The 20,575-nt window shown below is 44.6% G+C and overlaps 1 protein-coding gene across 7 annotated transcripts in view; it reads right to left on the bottom strand.

Moving 5' to 3' along the window:
* Window positions 1-998: 998 nt before the first annotated feature.
* The window catches only part of LOC100733451 (AFG3-like protein 1), a 32,618-nt gene continuing 13,041 nt past the window's right edge, over window positions 999-20,575 (bottom strand). For 4 of the 7 annotated variants that reach the window (XM_063247876.1, XM_003461211.4, XM_063247877.1 and 1 more), the window contains 12 exons: window positions 20,177-20,245; window positions 19,288-19,412; window positions 18,384-18,651; window positions 15,766-15,903; window positions 15,410-15,563; window positions 13,765-13,872; window positions 12,915-13,040; window positions 4,570-4,680; window positions 3,207-3,322; window positions 2,482-2,682; window positions 2,214-2,408; window positions 999-2,130 (listed from right to left, as the gene is read on the bottom strand). In XM_063247876.1, the coding sequence (XP_063103946.1) occupies window positions 1,864-2,130; window positions 2,214-2,408; window positions 2,482-2,682; window positions 3,207-3,322; window positions 4,570-4,680; window positions 12,915-13,040; window positions 13,765-13,872; window positions 15,410-15,563; window positions 15,766-15,903; window positions 18,384-18,651; window positions 19,288-19,412; window positions 20,177-20,245 (1,878 nt within the window). In that variant the 3' untranslated portion in view covers window positions 999-1,863. The remainder of the gene's footprint in view (window positions 2,131-2,213; window positions 2,409-2,481; window positions 2,683-3,206; window positions 3,323-4,569; window positions 4,681-12,914; window positions 13,041-13,764; window positions 13,873-15,409; window positions 15,564-15,765; window positions 15,904-18,383; window positions 18,652-19,287; window positions 19,413-20,176; window positions 20,246-20,575) is intronic. The other 3 variants (XM_063247878.1, XM_063247880.1, XM_063247881.1) reach the window with 3 other exon arrangements.

The following is a 20,575-nucleotide window of genomic DNA, read 5'->3' as shown; positions in this document are numbered from 1 at the left end:
GGGATTGAACCGAGTATGTTGGCCAAGCCAAGCTCCAACTTGTGTTCCTCCTGCCTCAACCTCCCAGAATGCGGAAACTCCACTAAAACTACAGTATCACAATGGCCAGTATGGCCACCACGGCACAAAGCCTGTAGGAGTGTGAGGTATCCTGTGCCACTGGGTTGATCTCTGCCTGATGCCCCTGGGGCTCTGATGTGCTGCACGCTAAGCTGTGCTTGCTTTGGTGTCATTTTGATGAGTGCTCCACATGGTTCAGAACCCTCTCTTCCCCACAGCTGTGTCCCAGGGAGCCTTGGCCTGGCCCCCATCCACTTCAATCATCCAGGAGCTAAGGTGGAGACAGGGCCTTCTGCCTGAGGACCCCCAGCAGAGGTCTCAAGTGATCAGAGTCTAGGGCTGTCCTGTGTTCCCAAGAATAGCCCATAGTACCCAGAAAACTATAAACCCCACTCCCAGAGAGGGAGGTAGGTGAGCACACTGGCCTGCCTCAGCTGTAATCAGGTCGAAGGCATCTGCCACCACCTACCCCAGGCTCCATGGTTGGGGCACCAACAGCACAATGCCTGTTCCCAACAGGCAATGGAGGGTAGCAGCAAAATGAATACTGCTATCAGACCATCCTGCTCGTCAATAAGCAGTGGTGAAAGATGGGTGTTGGGGTGGCTGGACCTGATGTGGTGAGGGAGGGGCCTGCAGGGCAGGTCAGGTCAAGGGGCCCAAGATCAGCATGGCATGCTGGGAGTGACCACAGCCCTCTGCATTCTAGCTTCAGGGACAGACCCTTGACTCTCCAGCAGTATTGGTGGGAACCAACCACAAGGTCAGCTATTGTCCAAGCCACCACACCACAGTCATTCAGTGATGACAATACCAGGCTGGAGGTCCTATACAGTGCTGACATCCCAACAGAGCAATCCACCTCCATCACAAGGACCACAGGACAGGGTCCAAGTGGTTCTGCAAATCTGGGTTTGGTAGAGGCTGAGGCCTGGAGATTTAAACTTTCAATAATATATTTTATAAGCAAGAATTGAAAGTGCCTGTCCCCAGCAGGACCTCTATTTCTGAGGTCACAATCATGCAGAGGTGTAGTAGGGTGTCAATGGTGATGGCTCATAGCTCTGTATCCTGTGAACTGGCAGGAAGCAGGGGAGACCTCCACTAAAACCCACAATATTCACAGAAAAGGAAAAGGGCCTTTTAGCTCATGGCATTAAAAAGGCATTCTGCTCACAACCTGGAGCTGGCCTTCCTCTTACTGGAAAGCAAGATAGTCAACCCAAAGCCAGGACCAATAGGCATCCAAAGAGATCTGAGGGCCTGCACAGGGCATGCAGACTATCACTCTGTGGGGAACAAAACTAACCTACTCAAAGACCAGGGGCTCAGGCAAGCAGGCCTGTCCCAGACCCAGGTACACCCCAAGTTCCACTACCCTCCCTTAGCCATAGTCCTTAATGGCTCTGGGTTTCTTTCCCAAGCACTGACCCACTTCCCAGAAGGCCCAGCTGACTAACACCTGGTCTTTCCTTATTGATGCGAATTCCTTCACAGGCTCCTGTTTTCCCTGGGTTTCCGAACCCATCCCTTGAGGGCATTCATGCTGAGTCAAGACTCTCCTGTGAGGTACTATAAGACATCTAGGGACACTGGAAACTGAGTTGCCTCAACTGAAAGGCCAGTATGAGGTTCTTGAGGGTACAGAGCCCTGGGTGATACCACACCCAAGGGTCAGGGAGAAATAGGACCTCCCTTGGCTCGTTGCCACTCCCCTGTAACCCTGGAGCCACCTCCTGGCTGGCCGCTCCCCTATGTGGGTCCTAGGTGCCTCCAATACGCCCATTGGTGGTTGTGACTGGTTTAATGTGCTTTCTGGTGGTTCTGGCAGTTGCTCTCAGAGGATGTGGCTGCAGCGGTGCTACGCGCCAAGTACTGCTCAGTGCCCCCCTCCTCCTCTCCCCGGTTCCAGTCCTTCAGCCCCTCAGGAAGGGATGTGTTCTCCTCCAGGCTGCCAGTGCCCTCCACAAACTCCTCATAGGTGGACTTCTCCGCGAAGGGCCGTGGGCCCAGCAGCTCGACCATGTCAGCCTTCTCTAGCACCTCCTTTTCGAGAAGCCGCCGGCCCACCTGGAATAACACCACCTGTCAGGCTCCTGGACACTGTAGCCCTCACCCCAAGCTGCCCCAGCATGGCCACTAGCCCTACTTGCCTTTTCCACCTGTTCCCGGCACTGAGTCAGCAGCTGTAGCGTACAATCATAGGCAGAGCTGATGACATGACGAACCTCCTCATCAATGAGCTGGGCAGTGGCCTCGCTATAGGGCTTCTCCATAAGGGCCTCACCTTGTTGTGGGAGGTCAAAGGACACCTGGCCCAGCCTCTCACTCATCCCAAACTGCACAATCTGGAAACCACAGGAGCCCAGGGTGAGCTATGCCCACAGGCTGTGGGGCTATGCCAGGACACCCACCTCTTACCTGTGCGTACGCACTCTGTGTGACTTTCCTCAGGTCATCTTGTGCCCCAGTAGTGATCCGCCCAAAGAACAGCTGCTCAGCCACCCGGCCCCCGAGCATCATGCACATGCGGTCAAAGAGCTGCTCTCGTGTATAAAGGTGCTGTTCCCGGGGCAGGTATTGGGCATAGCCAAGCCCCTTGCCACGGGGGATGATGGACACCTGCAAGACAGGACAGGACTCTAGTCTGTCCCCACACAGTCCTCACAGGTGCTGCCCGCACCCACATGGATAGGGAGGAGAGGCCTAACCTAAGCCCTACACCAGCTAGCAGAGGGCTTCCTTGGAGAGCAACCTTGGGGCTGTTTTCAGAGACCATCTAGGTTGGTCCTGCAGCCATGAAGACTCTGGAGACACTGACAAATTCCAAGTTTAGGAGCCAAATGAGCTTTAGATCAAAATTTCTCAGGTTGGGGATATAGCTCAACGGCACAGCACCTGCCTGGCAAGCATTAGGTCCTGAGTCAATTCCCGGTATAAAAATAAATAAGAGGCTCCATCTAGAGCCAACAGCCCTGCTCTGCCTTCCAGCCCCAATTAATTAATCTTGGACAAACTCTGATCAGTGTACTCCTCAAAGAGTAAAGGTGATACCCATGAGTGTTGTACTGTGTGGGTGGCCACACAGCCAGTCCACCAGGTCTAAAGACCACTCTGCCTCAGCAGACACAGTCATAATGACTGACCTTCAGCAAAGGGTCTGCATGCTCCAGGAACCAGCCCACTACTGCATGCCCAGCCTCATGGTAGGCCACAGTCGTCTTTTCACTGGGCTGTAAGACCTGGGTCTTCTTCTCAAGACCTGCAGATCACATTTCCTGTGAACGAGAGCTGAGAGAAATGCCCACCACCCAGCCCTCCACAGAGGAGCCTGTCTATGCCACATTCCACTCCCTGTCCCAGCTGTCCTCACTGCTCACATCATGCCGCTTAGTGGGTGATTACCACATCACTTTCTATGGTGCAACAGGAAGACAGACACATACAGGGATGGACAAGGGACATTTCCACCGTCCTAACAGCGGGCAACAGGCATGTGACAAGGACAAGGAGACAATGGCACACATCACGCTGCTCCAACTAACTGCAACAGGTTTAGCCAGCTCAGCAGAGCCTCCAACATGGTCTTGAGAAGTGCAGGTGTTTCCTGGTACACACTACTTAGTACTATTGCATAAGGCCTCTTCACACATACATTATACTTTGTAGGGTTTTGTTGGGGGTTGTTTTCTAGTTTTTCAAGACAAGGTCTCACTATGTAGTTCTGGCTGGCCTCAAACTTATGGTGATTACAGGTATGCACCACAAAGCCCAGCTGTGTTATACTTCACACAGATAGTGCTCAAGGATGTTCTCCCACGGGCTGCCTGCAGTTCTCCGTGGGGCATGGATGCTGAAAGGAGCTGCTGCTGCCTGCCTTCAGGAAGATGCCAGGGAGGCCAGATCAGCTCAGTGGTACCAGAGATCTAACTCCTGCTGAGCTACTTGAGCTACAGGAGGCTGTGTGACTGCTCCCCTCCCCAGTGTGCTGGCTGAAGACAGAAAACCAGGACAGCAATCCCTTCAGCTAAAGAAAATGTATTTTCCTGGTGTGGAAGGACCACCTTCAATCTCAGCATTCAGGAAGGCTAAGGGAGTGGATCACAAGTTTAAACTCAGCAGGGGTAACTTAGTGAAACCTGCCTTAAAATAAAGAATAGGAGTATAGGACTATAGTTCAGTGGTACAGTGCACAGTTTAATCCCCAAAACCTCAAAAAAAAAAAAAAAAAAGCACCATGTTACACCAATAACAATACTGACCAGGAGCACCCAGGCAGCAGGAGTTGGAGTGGTCCCTGCACTGCCCTAGTCCCCCGAGCTCCTTCTAGGAAACATCATAGCTCCTTTCAGAGAGGCACTCTGCTGCCACCCCAGGCTTTCTACCAAAAGCACAAGAGCAGCTGGAACCAAATCTGGATTTGGAAAGTTGTTCACATTTCCACAAGTGAGGCTGGGGTGAGGACAGGCCAGAATCAGAGTCAGGAACATCCCCTCCTCCCAGGCTCACCTCCGATAACCCTTTCGATGGCTTGTTCGAAGTGCTTCTCCTGAACAGAAGGACTCAGGTAGCGGGCTGCAATCAGTGCGGCTTCATTGCACACATTAGAAATATCAGCACCTGGCCCAAGAAAGGAGAGACAGCAAACAATAATTTCTCCTGGTTGCAAAGGGTAATCTCAGAGACCAAAGTCAACCTTAACACAGTACTCCAAGTCAATCAAAACAGCTTTATGGATCACTTTGGATTATGGGTATGCACCACTGGGCCTGGCTATCAGTCATCACCATTTTGGGCCAAATTCTGTAGCTAAACTTCATTGATAAATAATTCATCTATCATAAATGCATACATATTGATTTTCAGTAAACTATCAAGTCATACAACTAGTTGCAGGACACTTTCTTCACCGTTTCTGAGATACCCTATACATATTTTCAGTTCATTTCCCATATACTGCATATAATTTTCTGGTTTGAAACCGTCCTTAAGTGGAGAAGAAAAAAAAGCAAGTTCAAAAAAGAACTCGAATACCCTGATTACTGTTTAAAGGAAAGTATTCAAATGTGTTTTGAAATTTTGTTTTTAGGACTTCTGGGAAAAGAAGCACCATCTAGATGCAGGACAATACCATCCTGAGGAAGACAAGAAGGAAAGAAGTGGGTCCCTTGAACCCAGGAAGAGCCTGAAGCTGAATCAAAGCCCATAGAGAGAGTAAAAAGACAAACTTGGGGGGGGGGGTGTCACAGTTCAGCTCAGCAGCATAAGCGCCTGCTTGGCAAGTGCAAGCTCCTGAGTTCAAGTCCCTGTACCAAAAAAGAAAAAGAAAAACTTGAACCAAGAAGGCAGTAGCTGGTGGCACCTTCTTCTGGAGCCACACTCACTGTGTGAGGGGAGCTGGTGGAACCTGGGGACACATGGTCACGGTGATGGTGGTGGCTGGCAACCCCAGAAGTCTCTACGAAAAGACTCAGTGGTGGAGGGGAGCAGCAGACATGGAGGACTGTGCTGCCTAGCAGTGAGTGCAGAGAACTAGGTCAAAGAATTTGACATACAAATAAGTGAGGCATATAGCACTCCAATTAGCAATGATCAAAAACAGCCCTGAGTCAGGCATATCATAGTCAAGATTCCAGAAATTCAACACTAGAATCTTGAAAGCTGTTAGGGAAAAAAACAAATTACCTACAAAGGAAAGCCCATCAGAATCACAGCTGAGTTTTTGGGGGGGTTTTTTTTTGGGTTTTTTTTTTGGTTTTTTTTTTTTGGTCTTTTTCTTTTTTATTGGTACGGGGCATCGAACTCACGACTGCCTGCTTGCAAGGCAGGTGCTTATGCCTCTGAGCTAAATCCCCAGCCCCCACAGCTGACTTTTCAGCACAAGCTCTCACATCAAGGAGAGCTTGGAGTGAAGTACTCTAAGTTCTAAAGGAAAACAATTTCAACCCAGATCAACATATCCCACAAAACTATCTTTCAAAATTAATGGAGAAACAAGATACTTTTATGGCAAAGAACATCTGAGGAAATTCATGACCAGCACTCAAAAATGTTCTGAAGGACATTCTAGAAAGAAACAGTAAGGACTACAGCTCCATGAACCCTAATAGAAGGAATCCACTAGGACAGACAACCAATTAGAGGAAAGGGAAAAAGAAAAACAGCAGCAGGGGAACCAATAATATGAAAATAACATGACAAGGATAAATTAATACATATCAGATTTTAACCATTAATGTTAATAGGCTCAATTCACCAGTTAAAAGACACAGACTGGAAGAATGAATCAAGAAGCAAGATCCAACAATCTTGTGCATCCAAGAAACATTTAATCAAAAAAACAATTCACAGACTGAAAGATAAAGGATGGAAAACAATACTCCGTGCAACAGGAATCCAGAAAAAAGCAAGAGTTGCTATTCTATTTGCAGATAAAGTGAATTTCAAGCCAAGACTGATTAAGAGAGATAAAGAAAGTCACTACATTCTTGTAAAGGAAACAATTCAAAAGAAAGAGATAACAATCATAAATATATATGCCACAAATATTAGTGCACCCAGCTATATAAAATGATTATTAATGAGCATGAAAAATCACATGAGCCTTAACACAATTGTATTGGGAGACCTCAATACCCACTGTCATAAAAAAACAGATCAACTAGACAAAAAAGCAATAATGAAATAGTAGAATTAAACTTTTGAGCAAATGAATTTAGTAGATGTCTATGGAGTGCTCCACCCCACAACATCAGAATACACATTCTTCTCAGCTGTACATGGGATAGTTTTCAAAATAGACCATACACTGGCTCATAGAACATGCTTACATAAATGTAAAGGAATTGAAACTATCCCACACATACTATCAGACCACAGTGCAATGAAATTGGAAATCCATGCCACAGGAAACCATAAGAACTTCATAAACACATGGAAATTAAATAGATCCCTACTCAACAACCAATCGGTCACATATAAAATTAAAGAAGAAATTAACAGTTTTTACAGTTGAATGATAATGACAATTCAACTAAAGGAACTTGTGGGATACAATGAAAGCAGTCTTAGGAGGGAAATTTATAACAGTAAATACCCATATCAGGGAAAGACAGCAAGTGCGTATAAACACCTTAATAGTGAACCTCAAACTTCTAGAAAACAAACAGCAGGCTAAGCCAAAAGCTAGAAGGGAGTAAATTATAAAAATCAGGCCAGAAATTAACACACTGGAGACTAAAAAAAAAAAAAAAAACAATCAATGAATCAAAGAGCTGGTTCTTTGAAAAATTAACTAAAACTGACAAACTCTTAGCCAACCTTATCAAAAAAACAAAAGAAAAGACTCGCTGGAGATTTAGCTCAGTGGCATAAGTGCCTGCCTTGCAAGCAGGCAGTCGTAAGTTCGATCCCCAGTACCGATAAAAAGGAGAAAGACAAAAATAAAAGACTCAAATCTATGCAATTAGGAATAAAAAGGGTCAAATTAAAACAGACTCTGTAAAATAGCAGAAAATCATGTATATCTACTTTGAAAACTTGTATTCTAATAAGATGGAAAACACAGAAGACATGGACAGATTCCTAGATACATATCAATTACCAAACCTGAATCAAGAAGATATAAAAATCCTAAATAATCAATGAAATCAAAGATGTAATTAAAAATCTATAGCAAAGCAAAGCCCAGGCCCTGATGTATTCACTGCTAAATTCTCAAGAAATTTAGTGAAGGTCTAACACTGCTACTTCTCAAACTCCTTAATGAAAATTAAAATGGAAGTAATACTTCCAAATCCATTCCTGAAAGCAAGCATTACTCTGATTCCCAAACCAGAGAAGGATCCAACTAAGGAAGAGAATTACAGGCCAATCTTTCTGATGAACATCAACACAAAACTCCTCAATAAGATACTGGCAAACAGACTGCAGCAAATCGTCAAGACTGTACATCATGATCAAGTGGGATTCATCCCACGGATGCAAGGATGGTTCAACATATGTAAATCCACAAATGTAATACACCATATTAACAGAGCCAAGGACAAAAATCATATGATCACCTCAGATGCAGAAAAAGCTTTGACAAAGTCCAACAACCATTCATGATATTAAAAAAAAAACCACACAAAATTGAAATACATGATCTTTTATCTCAATCTGATAAAAGCCATCCATGATAAATCAATAGCCAACATCTAAATTTCCACTAAATAGACAAAAACTAAAAGCTTTTCTCTCTAAAATCAGGAACAAGACAAGGATGTCCATTGTCTCTACTCTTATTCAACATAGTCCTCAAAAGTTTAGCAGGAGCAATTAGATAAGAGAAAGAAATAAAAGGAATAAAGATAGGAAAGGAAGAAGTTAAACTACCATTATTTGCAAATGACATGATATTCTACATAGAAGACCCAAAAAATTCCACCAAAAGACTTTTACATTTAATAAGCAAATTCAGTAATGTGGCTGGTTTCAAAGTCAACACTCAAAAGTCAATAGCCTTCTTGTACATGAATAACAAACTCACCAAGAGAGAAATCAGGGAAACTATACATTTTAGAATACCATCCAAAAAAATGAAATACCTAAAAAAAGGATGTAAAAGACCTCTAAATTGAAAACTACAGTTCTCTGAAAAAGGTGATTGATGAGGGTATTAGAAAATAGAGATATCCTCACGTCTGTAATCCCAGCACTCGGGAGGCTGAGCCAGGAGGATCGTTGCAAGTTCGAGACTAGCCTGGGCTACAAAGTGAGTTCAAAGCCAGCCTGAACTGCATAGAGACCCTGTCTCAAAAAAAAGAAAAAAAGAAAAAAAGAAAAAGAAATACATACCTTGTGTTCTTGGGTAGGAAGAACCAATACAATGAACATGGACAGTGCTGGGAATTTAGCTCAGTGGTGTAAGTGCCTGCCTCCCAAGCACAAGGTCATGAGTTCAATCCCCAGTACCAAAAAAAAAAAAAAGGCTATACTTCCAAAATTGTTATACAGATCCAGTGCAATTCCAATCAAAATTCCAACAGCATATCTTACAGAATTAGAGAAAACAATCTTATAATTATCTGGAATCAGATGAGACCTAGAATAGCAAAGACGATTCTAAGCAACTAAGACAAGATAAGGGGCATCATAATTCCAGACTTGAAATTATATTATCAAGCTACTGTGATTAAAAAAAAAAAAAAAAAAAAGTGTGGTAATGGCAAAAGCAGACCCAAAGATCAGCGGAACAGATTATAAGATGCAGAAATAACTGGAGACTGAGATCCGCGCCATGTTGGAATTTAGGACACTGGGAAACCAAACAAGCAGCTCGCCTCCCTGCTAAGTGGCTGCAGTGTGGCAGACTGTGGCCCTTCTAGGGGGAGAATATCAGTGTCTCCTGAGATCTGTGCCATGTTGGAACTTAGGACCCTGGGAAACCCAGCAAGCAGCTCCCTCCACTGGTAAGCAGCGGCCCTTCCAGGGGGAGATCCACCAGTGTTTCCTGAGGTCCAGCCATGTTGGAACTTAGGATGCTGGGAAACCAAGCAACCAGCCTGCCTCCCTGCTAAGCAATAGTGAACCTACTGGTGCACGGCCTAGAGTCAAACATCCCACTTTCCCTACTCTCCTTCCCCTGTCCCCCCATTAGCTAATGGGAACCAGAAATCTGAGCATCTCTTGAGAGGTTGACCATAGCAAATAAGGGGGATTTCCTTCTACCACCTCTTTGAAGGCAAACATTTTTATTACTGTTTTGCTTTATTCTGATTAAGAGTACTGCTCTATTCAATATTGTTTTGATAAGTTCTATAACGTTCTGTATTTCATTTTATTTTGATATAGTAATTGAAAGAACAACTATTGTAAAGATAACGAAATATACTGTGATACCTATTACTGTTATCCCGGTAACCTGCTGGGAAGTTCTGTACCAATTTCACTACACAGTCTCAGTTGGCTTTATTCTGTCTTGTTCTGTTGTATTTTACTACTTTCAAAATTAAAAAAAAAAAATAACTGGAGACACACTAAGCCACCTAATCTTTGACAAAGGTGCCAAACACGTCCACTGGAAAAAGTGCTAAGTCTTTATAATAAATGGTGTTAGAAAAACTGGCTTTCCACATGCCAAAGATTAAAACTGGACCCATATCTTTCACAACATACTAATCTAAAATCAGAATGGATTAAAGATCTTAATATTAAAACAGAAACATTAAATCTGCTAGAAGAGTAGATAAAACTCTCGAAGCCACTGATGTGGACACAGACTTTATAAATAAAACCCAGAGTGCACAGACAGGACTTAGTACAAAGAGTCAACAACTGGGATCTTACCTTACTGAAAAGCCTTTCTACAGCAAGAGAAACCACCAACAGAGTGATAAGACAACCCACAACATGGGAGAAAATGTTTGCCACATGTACCTCAGATAAAGGATTATTATCAAGAACATATAAAGTACTCAAAAAAAATCAGTCCTCCCAGATTTAAAGATCCAATACAAAAACAGGCATCTGAGATGAATACACACTTTTCAGATGAAGAAATAGCAACAGCAAATATATCCGTGAAAAAATGTTCAACAGCACTGGTCATTCGAGAGATGTAAATTAAAACAACACTAAGAAAATTACAGAAGCCATGAAAGCTCAGTTTGGGAAGTTTTGAACCATTATTCCTTCAAATGTTCTCTGTATACTTAGGCTCTGCTCTGTTCTGGAACCCCCAATATGCATGTGTTGTCTTGGTGGTGGCATATTATCACAGGTCCTTTAAGGTCTGTTTTTTATGTTTTGGTGTTTTAGAGACACGGTCTCACTGTGTAGTTCAGTCTGTCCTTGAACTCACTGTGTAACCCAGGCTGGCCTTGAACTCAAAGAGCTGCTCCTGCCTCAGTCTCCCAAGTGTTGGGATTACACGTATTACCATGCCTGACTACATTTCTATTTTTCATTCTTTCTGTTTTATAGAATGGTAACTTCATCTCAAACTCCAAGTTTTCTGGTTCTCTTCTATCTCCTCAAATCTGCTGTTGAACTTCTCTAATGAGGTTTTCATTTTACATCTAGTACTTTTCAGCTCCAGATCTACTTGGTTCTTTCTTGTAACTTCTACTTCTTTGCTACTTATTCTCTATTTGTTGAGATTTTTCCTAGTCTCCTTCAGTTTAATTTCTTTCTTTTTTTTTTTTTTTTTTTTTTGGTACCAGGGATCGAACTTATAACCTCACGCTTGCCAAGCAAACACACTGCTGAGCTAAACCCTTGGCCCCAAGACAGTCAATTTTAAGAATTGTTTTGTACATCCAATTCTGTGCTTCCTTGGGACAGTTGGGGTTTTGTTTGTTTGTTTGTTTTTTGTCTTTTTCTTCTTATCGGTACCAGAGATCGAACTCACGACCACACATTTGCAAGGCAGGTGCTTATGCTGCTAAGCTAAATACCCAACCCCCATTTTGTATGTTTTTATTTTTGTTGTTTTCACTGTGAACAGACAGCACTTGGTATTCTCTGCATGCTTTGTATTTTTTCTGTTAAATTGCTAACCTTTATTTTTATTGATACACTACAGTGCAAAAAATGACTAGAGAGCATCCAACAAAATTTTAAACAGCCAGGTTTCCAAGGGAACACCCAAGATTACAATAGCCAGTCTTTTCCAAAGGGGCATATAAAAAGAGCAGAGGGGAAGGTCTCCACCACAGAAGAACCACTGGAGTTCAACAGGTGGTGATTTCTGTGACTTTTGGAACCATGCGGACAGTTCTTTTACTGTGTGATTCCATGTGTCCTCTGAGTGTCAGAAAGCACTCAGTTCTCTGACCTCTGCATCATGATGTCCACAGAGGCTGCCTGCCACCCCTTAGGCACAGTAAAGCCCACGCAATGGGCCTAGGGAGAAAGATACTCCAATAAAGCAGTTTCCCCAGGCACAGTGCTGGCTCCTATCCTGGGGGTAGAGTGCCAAGTTGTCCCTGCTAAGAAGCAGTCCATTCACTCCTGCTCTGTGTGCCCACTGGAAATCTCCACTGAGGGTGTCAGGAAACTGAAGTCTGGTAACTTATTCCAGTTTTTGGCTTGCATATGGACACCTGAAGCTGCAAAGGAAGACTACAAGGGGCACAAACCACATTCCAGGTATATAATGACAACCTTCACCTGCTAGTCTGGTGAGAATGCTTCACTCACCACCTGCCACAGAAGATGCACACTCAAGTGTGAACAGCTTCACTAGTGCTACACAGGAAGCTGCAGGTGGCTGAGGAAGAGACTCTAGCATATGTTCCAGAGTGGTAGAAGCAAGTGACTGTGGGTTAAGGCCTTTTGTGCATCTGGCTACAGAAAATAAGATGTACAATCTTGCAACGGAAACTAAAATGGGCTAAACAGGGCAGGAAGTCCTTTATAAAGTCCCTAACCATTCTGATGGAGAAACAAGTATCTGAGCACAGGAAATTGGGTTTTAATGTAAAAGAGAGAGAGAGAGAGAGAGAGAGAGAGAGAGAGAGAGAGAGAGAGAGAGAGAGAGAAAGTACAGCAACTGCCCAGTTCAGAGCACAAGTAAAAGACCGAAGTGTAACATAAGTTTATCTCCGGCATCCTCCTTGGAAAATGATTTTTGTCCTAAGCAATAAAGACTTACTAAGCTGAATTACAACTACAACATTCACTCAAATGCTACAACAGGCTTCGGGGCTAAGATCTCTGAAGCCACTGAAATGTCCCAATAGGTTCAAAGTTATAGAGACTGGGTAAGTACTACCCAGGACCAACTGACCAGGCATAACAGCTACCTGCCAATGACCAGTAACTGAATATCCCAATTCCTGCCAGTCTGAATGGCACAGCCCAACACTCACCAGTGAATCCTGGAGTGAGAGCTGCCAGCTTCCGTGCCAGGGCATCCTTACTGAGGCTTTTGGACAACTTGAGTGGGCGCAGGTGAACCTTGAAGATGGATGACCTGCCTTTGATGTCAGGGGGACCTGATGAGAAAAAGAAAGGAGAGACAGGGAGAGACAGAGAGAGAATGTTCTGAGCTCCCTAGGCCTTGAGACCTAGGTCCTCACAGCCACTTCCTAAACTTACAAGGGCAGTCTAAAGAAGCCAGGGTACGGGGCTGGGGGTTTAGCTCAGCAGCAAAAGCGCCTGCCTTGCAAGTGTGTGGTCATGAGTTCGATCCCTGGTACTGATTGAAAAAAAAAAAAAGAAGACAGGGTACAATGGAGGAAACAGGCCAAAGTACACATGCATGTAGCTCTGCAGAACACTGGAACACTACCTTAACATCTGACCCAGGAACCTGACAGCAGACAAAACAAGCACCATGCATTGTAGCAAGAGGTGGCCAAACAGGATAAATTGTATTCCTCGGCTGACTATCAGAATGAAGGGAAAGAGTAAGTTCTTATCCTGTAACCTATCAAGTCATTATGACATTGTCTAAAAGTAAAAACTGGAGGCCACCAACCTGCTACATACCTGCCTCTGAATACACTTCAGTGACATGCTAATGGGCCTAATCATATCTCTTATTCCCACAAAGTAAACTGTCAGAAGAAAGGACTCAGCAACAACATGGGACATGTTTTCAAAAAGCTGTATTAATTATTTCAAAACCTCCTCCAAATATACAATGAATGAACAAACCAAGCTTCAGCCTCAGGGGCCAATGCCCAAACCCGAAGGATACAAATCACATGCACGCACCAATATAAATCTGGCGGTCAAAGCGGCCAGGGCGCATCAGGGCTGGGTCAAGGATGTCAGGGCGGTTGGTGCCTGCCAGCACCACCACATTGGTGGTAGAGTTGAAGCCTGGACATGAGAGAAGCAAATAAACCCAAGGTAGATACAGGCCCCAAAACCCAGTACTCTCTCCAGCTCAGCACACATTGGCTTTGCTTCCCTCTGCTCACTCCTCATCCTACTGTAAGAATTGTGAGCCCAGAATGAGCCCTGCCCTGCTACCCCAGGTTAGGCTGGCTATGATGAACCCTTGCTGACTTTTCCCAGGAGGGACCAATCACAAAGGCTCCACTCCTCAGCATTCATTGTTCTCCCACTCTGCCTATGCCTCTGCTGACAAGAAACCAGACAGCTCTCAGTTAAAAGGAAGCTCCATAACCTGGAACCAGGGTTGAAGGTAAGTCCCTGTGCATGGGATCTCCAAGTCTGGGGTCTCCGGACTTATGTCTGGCTCCTAACAGCCTAATACCACATTGCCACACCTCTACCTCAGCAGAGAACAGTCTCCATCCACCCAGATCCCTGTGGGCTTGCAAAGCCCAGGGGGCAGGTTGGATGAAGACAGACAGGACTGCATGGAGGATGGGGACACCATCAGAAAATGAAAGCATGAGGATCAGCCTGATGCCTACACCCTCCTCTCCATTATTCTCTTGGCTGTCCCCTCCAGAAAAAACAGTGAAAACTTATTTATATTTAGCTACATATAATGACAATAAGACATGCCTGACTACTGTCCTCACTGCACACTGACATGAACAGCATATTGTGTGTATACAAATGTGGTTTATGCCCACTGCCTACCTGAGCATCTGGAACCAGATGCAACAGTTCATTACAGGGAACTTTGGAAACTGCCCCAGTCTCCCAGCCTCCATCCATTATCTTCCTCTGGCTGGTTCTGCTGTTTTTTCACTATGATGAACACAGTTCTAAGTTACAGCTCCTCCCAGCAGGCTGCCAAATCAAGGAGGGAGTCTCAAGGACACCAACATGACTCTAATACCAAAGTGAAGATAAAATCTGCCACAGATCCAATGAGAGCTTTTACAAGTTTAAAAACTGTAGGTGTGGGGCTGGGGGTTTAGCTCAGCGGCATAAGCACCTGCCTTGCAAGCAGGCGGTCGTGAGTTCGATCCCCGGTACCGATAAAAATGAAAAAGACAAAAAAAAAAACAAAACTGTAGGTGTGCCTAGATACATCCAAGGAAGGTACGCCTGATGGGAATGACACTGTGGCCAAAGCAGGATAAAGGCTCAGAGCAGGAACACGGCTCTGTCACTCCATCCTGTACCTCCATCAGGGGACCAACACTTATATCCTACTTCATCTAAGCAGATATCCCTCACTCTTACTAATCACCTCCTGCTGGAGGGCAGAAGAACAGGGCTGCCTCATCCTGCTGCTGTGCAGTAAACAAGCACACCCTGGGGACAGATAATGCTTTTTCTTCACCATGTCTGCCTAAGCAACCTCCCTTAAGGGCAGAACAAATTCTCTCCTAAGGAGCATCTTCACAGAACAAATAGCTAGAAGGGTTCTGTGACTTCCTGCTGGGACAACACAAGAGATGCAGAACACTCAGGTCCATACTGTTCCACTTACCATCCATCTCCACGAGCATCTGGTTCAGGGTGTTCTCCTGTTCACTCTGACCCCCAAGGTGCCCACGGCCTCGCTTCTGGCCAATGGCATCTATCTCATCAATGAACAAGATACAAGGAGCATTTTTCCTGGCTACTGCAAACATGTCACGGACCTAGAACAGGAACCCACGGTCTTTTGTTACTCATACACACAGGTCATCCCTAACCTTCTCCTTGGTGCTTAGTGCCTTGAGGGTACCTTGAGGGTGGGGCATACTCTGGGTTCACACCAGAATCCTGCACAAAATCCATGGTTACCAAACTTAGTTAAGCAGTAGGTGGGCAACCTCTGAAGCTGGCTACCCACATACATACCCTTGCTGGCCCAACACCAACAAACATTTCCAGGAACTCCGACCCATTCACAGTGATGAAGGGCACGCTGGCCTCCCCTGCAGTTGCTTTGGCAAGAAGTGTTTTGCCAGTACCAGGTGGGCCAGTGAGCATGGCTCCCTGTAACAGAAGGAGATGCTTGGCTCTCAAGAGAGACAGGTAACACCCAAATCCCACTTTCTACCTAGGAACTGGTATTCTACACAAGTGATTTATCAGGTTGAACAACAATCTCACCAAGCACCACTCTTAAAACTAGGCAGGTTTATTTCATCTTTTCTGCTTATAGAACTACTGCACACTCGTCACTCATCACAGTTCACACACTGTAGACATGACACAGAAAATGAAAGCTCTCCACACCCCCACAAAAAAGGAGTAGGTACTTTTTGCAGAAAAACCTTCAGGAGTACCCCTGTTGGGTCAGAGAACCTGAATGTTTCTTTTAATAATTATCATCAAACTGGTGGCCCACATATCCACCATAGCTCCAAGTCAAAATCTTTGGCTACAAAGAATCCTGTCAAAGAATTCTCTGCACCCTTGCTGGCCTGAAGGGTGGACACAATTCCTGAAGTATTTAACTGTTCATACCATGTGTGTCATGCACAACCATACCTCCTTTCTCTACTATGCCTTTGTCTACATTGGCTTAAGGTTTTTAAAATCACTACTTTACATTCTTCTAATAAATTGTTTTCATTTGATGAATGATCACCATTTGATGCCTAAAAACTGGAAGGAGAAACCAGACCACTCCACTTCTAGTCAAGGGTGCAGGATTAATATTAGATCATTTTAAAGCAATCATAACTTTAAAAACAAAATTCAAATAAAAGCCAGGGGTGATGGCACACACCCATAATCCTAGCACACAGAAGGCAGAGGCAGGAGGATCACTTCAAGGTTGAGGCCAGCCTGGGCTACACAGTGAAACTGTCTAAAAAAAAAAAAAAAAAAAAAAAATCAGATCAAAGTGAGAAACAAGGCCAGGGGTGATCATGCACAACAGTAATCCCAGTACTCTGCAGGTTGAGGCAGGGGGATCACTGCAAGTTCAAGACCAGTCTAGGCTACAAAGTGAGCTCAAAACTAGCTAGAACTACATAGCAAGACCTTATCTCAAAAAGACAAAAAAAACCCCAAGGTGTTGGAACCCCATGTCCCCCACACATGGTCACACAGAATCCACTTCTCCAACTATGGGTGTGGAACTGACACATTTCGCCCATCAACGCTTAACACTCCCTAGAATGTGACTGTCTCAGGAGCTATCCTTGCAGTGAGATACTGCAGATGGCAAGAAAGTAATGGTATGTCAGCGGTATGTTCAGGAAACGCACATGCCATGAATGCACAACTAATTCTTCGCATGTGGTGGGGGGAGGAGGCCACTAGAGATGGGACCCAGGATTTGTGCTTTCCAGGCAAGTGCTCTACCATAGAGAGCTGCATGACCAGCCCTACCCATGCCCCCCACCCCATCCATTTCTTTAAAAAATTTGAGAGAAGGTCTAAGTTGCCAAGGCTGGCCTCAAACTTGTGACTTTCCTGCCTCAGTTTCCAGAATACCTGGGATGACAGGTGTACATCACTGTGCCTAACTATAGCTAATTCTTCACAACAAAATCCCAAAGGGGAGGAAGTATTAATTTAACGAAGTTACCATACTTCCTACCCAGGAAGGCCTCAATTAACTCTTGACAGCCACAGAACAGCAGAAAGCTCACAATGCAACACACACACTGACAGAGCTCCTCTTATGGGAAGCCAGCTTGCTTGAAGAGGGACTAGCACTCCCAGCGAGATTCTAGTCCTGGTAACTATGGCTCCACCTACTCTCCTATTACAGGCACTCCCAGGAAAAAGTCATCTGAAAGAAGCTGTGAAAAACCTTTGTAAGAAGGTGTGTGGCTGCTAGCAAAGCCCCACCAGGACTGCTCACTCACAAGCTCACCAAGCCATAGGACAGACATGTCCAGCCTCTTGGCGCTGCTCCCCGAGATTGTTAACCCTTTCTCTGTTGTTCAAAACAAACTATCAAGTGGTGCCCAAGTTGCAGACAGAAGACAGAGAAGCTCAAGACTACTGCAAGGGTCAGGGTGCCACATAAGCAGAGTCACTTCTACAAATGTTTGGTTTGGTCCACAGTCTGTTATTCCTATGCCGACAGTTTTACAGATTTAAATTTTTATAGACTGTTAAGAACTATGGTCTTGCTGGGGAAATAGCTCAGTGGCACATCATTTGCCCAGCAAACACATGGTCCTGAGTTCAATTTTGAGTACCAAAAAAATAAAAAAATTAAAGAACTGTGGTCTCAAATCTATCAGATTAAGATTTTTGCTATTCTACTCTGAAAATGCTAATTCTGTCCTCTACTGTAATTAATACAATACACAGGGTAAAAACTAATTCATCACATATCTGTCCCCTCTGAGCTACAGTAGTTATTAGCCTTGACTTTAAGCTCAGAGCATTAATGTTCTCTGAAATCAGGGCGGGGGATTTAGCTCAGTGGCATGAGCGCCTGACTGGCAAGTGTGAGGCCATGAGTTCAATCCCTGGTACCAAAACAAAACGTTTCCTGAAATCAGTACCTTTGGGATTTTGGCTCCTAAGTCCTGATACTGCTTGGGGTTCAGGAAATTGACAAACTCCATAATTTCCAATTTGGCTTCTTCACAGCCAGCTACGTCTGCAAATCGCACATCGATGTTGCTCTTTAGGATCTTGGCTGTTGTCTCACCAACACTGAAGAGGCCCCCTCCTCGGCCACCGTGCCCAGCCCTCATTGGGCCCCTCCTCACTGCATAGAGAAGTATGCCAACCAGGAGAAGGGTGGGCACCAGGCTTCGCAGAAAAGAGCTACAAAACATGAAAGCCACTTGTCAACATTTGCTCCAGAGAAAGGTCAGAACACCACCTTCAGCCAGGAAGAGCACACAACTCTAGAGTTTGTACTGCCACAGAAGGACAGTTTCTTCCCAAAATGTGTCCACATCAGTCCACAGGTTCAGCCTTCCCTATCCCAGCCCACCTTGCAGAAGGCTCACTGAGGCAGGGATGGCAGCACCTTTAGGTGCCTCCATCACACATCATCTTCAGTAGCCCACAGACCTGCACCATCAGTTGAGGTCAATGGTGTCCATCTAGCACAGCCTTTCTCTTTTCTCTATTCCATGATGAATCTCTTCCTTTTTAAACCATATTTTATTTTTTCCCTTAAAAATGAACATTAGTAAAATAGTAAGCATTCTTGTGCCCTCTAGAGGCCGGCCTGGACAATATAGCAAGATCCCATCTCAAAAAATAAAAAATAAAATAAAATGAAATAGACTAAATACATATTCCTTCTTTATAGGAATTAAAATTTTCATCAAATGCCTATAATATGCTTGAAGAGGAGCATATTCCAAAATAAGTTAAATGCTAAACTTTTTCATTCACAATCAGAAGCCCTGGACCACAGTGCTGCATCACCCACCTCATCCCACCACTTACCCATCACTCTCAGTGGTGTAGACTACTGCAGCCTGGTTGGTGGGCTCAATCGCCAACTCCCACTGAGCAGACTCCAGGTTCCGCTCAAAGGTATCAATACTGCCAATGTTGAACCACACAAACTTCTGCAGAGACCAATACCAAGCCTGGGCTACAGGGAAGTGACCCACAGAAACATACCCCTTACACAGACACCCACAGCCTGCACACACATTCACCAGCCCCTCTCTTAGCAGAGCATCTCCTCCTAGTACTGACTGCACACATGGACCAATCTCACTCTAAGACTGGATCCAAGGATAACTGCAAATAGCAGAAGCTCTTTTCTTCTGAATCCACAAAACCACATACTTGTAAAGTTCTAGACAAAAATATAAAATGCTGCAATAACTGCCAAAGTTTGTCTGAGTCTTTCTAATCTTCTATTCTTTGTCTTTCTCCTAAACTTTGGTCAGTGTTCTTACATACTGCATGGCAAAACTGAATCACCATTAATAGTTTTATGAGTTCCTGTCCTACCTAAAAGACAAGGTCACTAGTACAAAACAGTAAGATGAATCTCACAGTAACAGACTGCTGGACACTGGCAGAAGCATTGTACTGAAAAAAACAGGGAACCAGTTTCCATTACAAAAAAGCTGTGTCTAGAGTCCTAGATCATTTTTTTTTTCCTTCTTTTTTGGTACGAGGAATCACAAACTCAACCTCGCACTTGCTAGTCAGGCAGCATGCTACTAAGCGATATGCCAGGCTAGAATCCTGGGGGTTTTTTTGTGTGTGTGTTTTGGTACCAAGGAACAAACTCACAACTTCACGCTTGCCAGGTACACAATTATGCCACTGAGCTAAATCCCCGGCCCTGAGTCCTAGGTTTTAAACCCATCCTCACCTCAGAAGTGGTCCCAGGGGGAGGAATAACCCGTACAAACTGTTTATTTACAACTTCCAGTCGGTCCACCTAAGAGGAAGGGAAAAATACACAGAACAACTGAGGCAGAAAGCAGGACACTCAAGAAAACTGTGGGCAGTACCACATGCATTCTACAGACCAGGCCCAAGTTCTGTTTTGCTACTAATTCAGACACTTCACCTGGGGCACAATTCTATTTTCATTTTCATAAAGAGGGACCAAAGAATGAATTCAAGGAGTGTTTTGGAGGGGAGGAGGAAGGTCTACCTTTTTTTTTTTTGAGACAGGATCTTGCTATGCAGTTCAGGCAGGCCTTGAACTCAAGAGAACCTCCCGCTTTAGTCTCCCAAGTGCTGCTATCACAGGTATGCCACACAA

Source organism: Cavia porcellus, unplaced genomic scaffold (assembly GCF_034190915.1).
Source record: "Cavia porcellus strain 051 isolate PalLab524CR breed Dunkin Hartley unplaced genomic scaffold, mCavPor4.1 scaffold_4, whole genome shotgun sequence".
NCBI lineage: Eukaryota > Metazoa > Chordata > Mammalia > Rodentia > Caviidae > Cavia > Cavia porcellus.
This window is presented reverse-complemented; position numbering and strand designations above follow the sequence as displayed.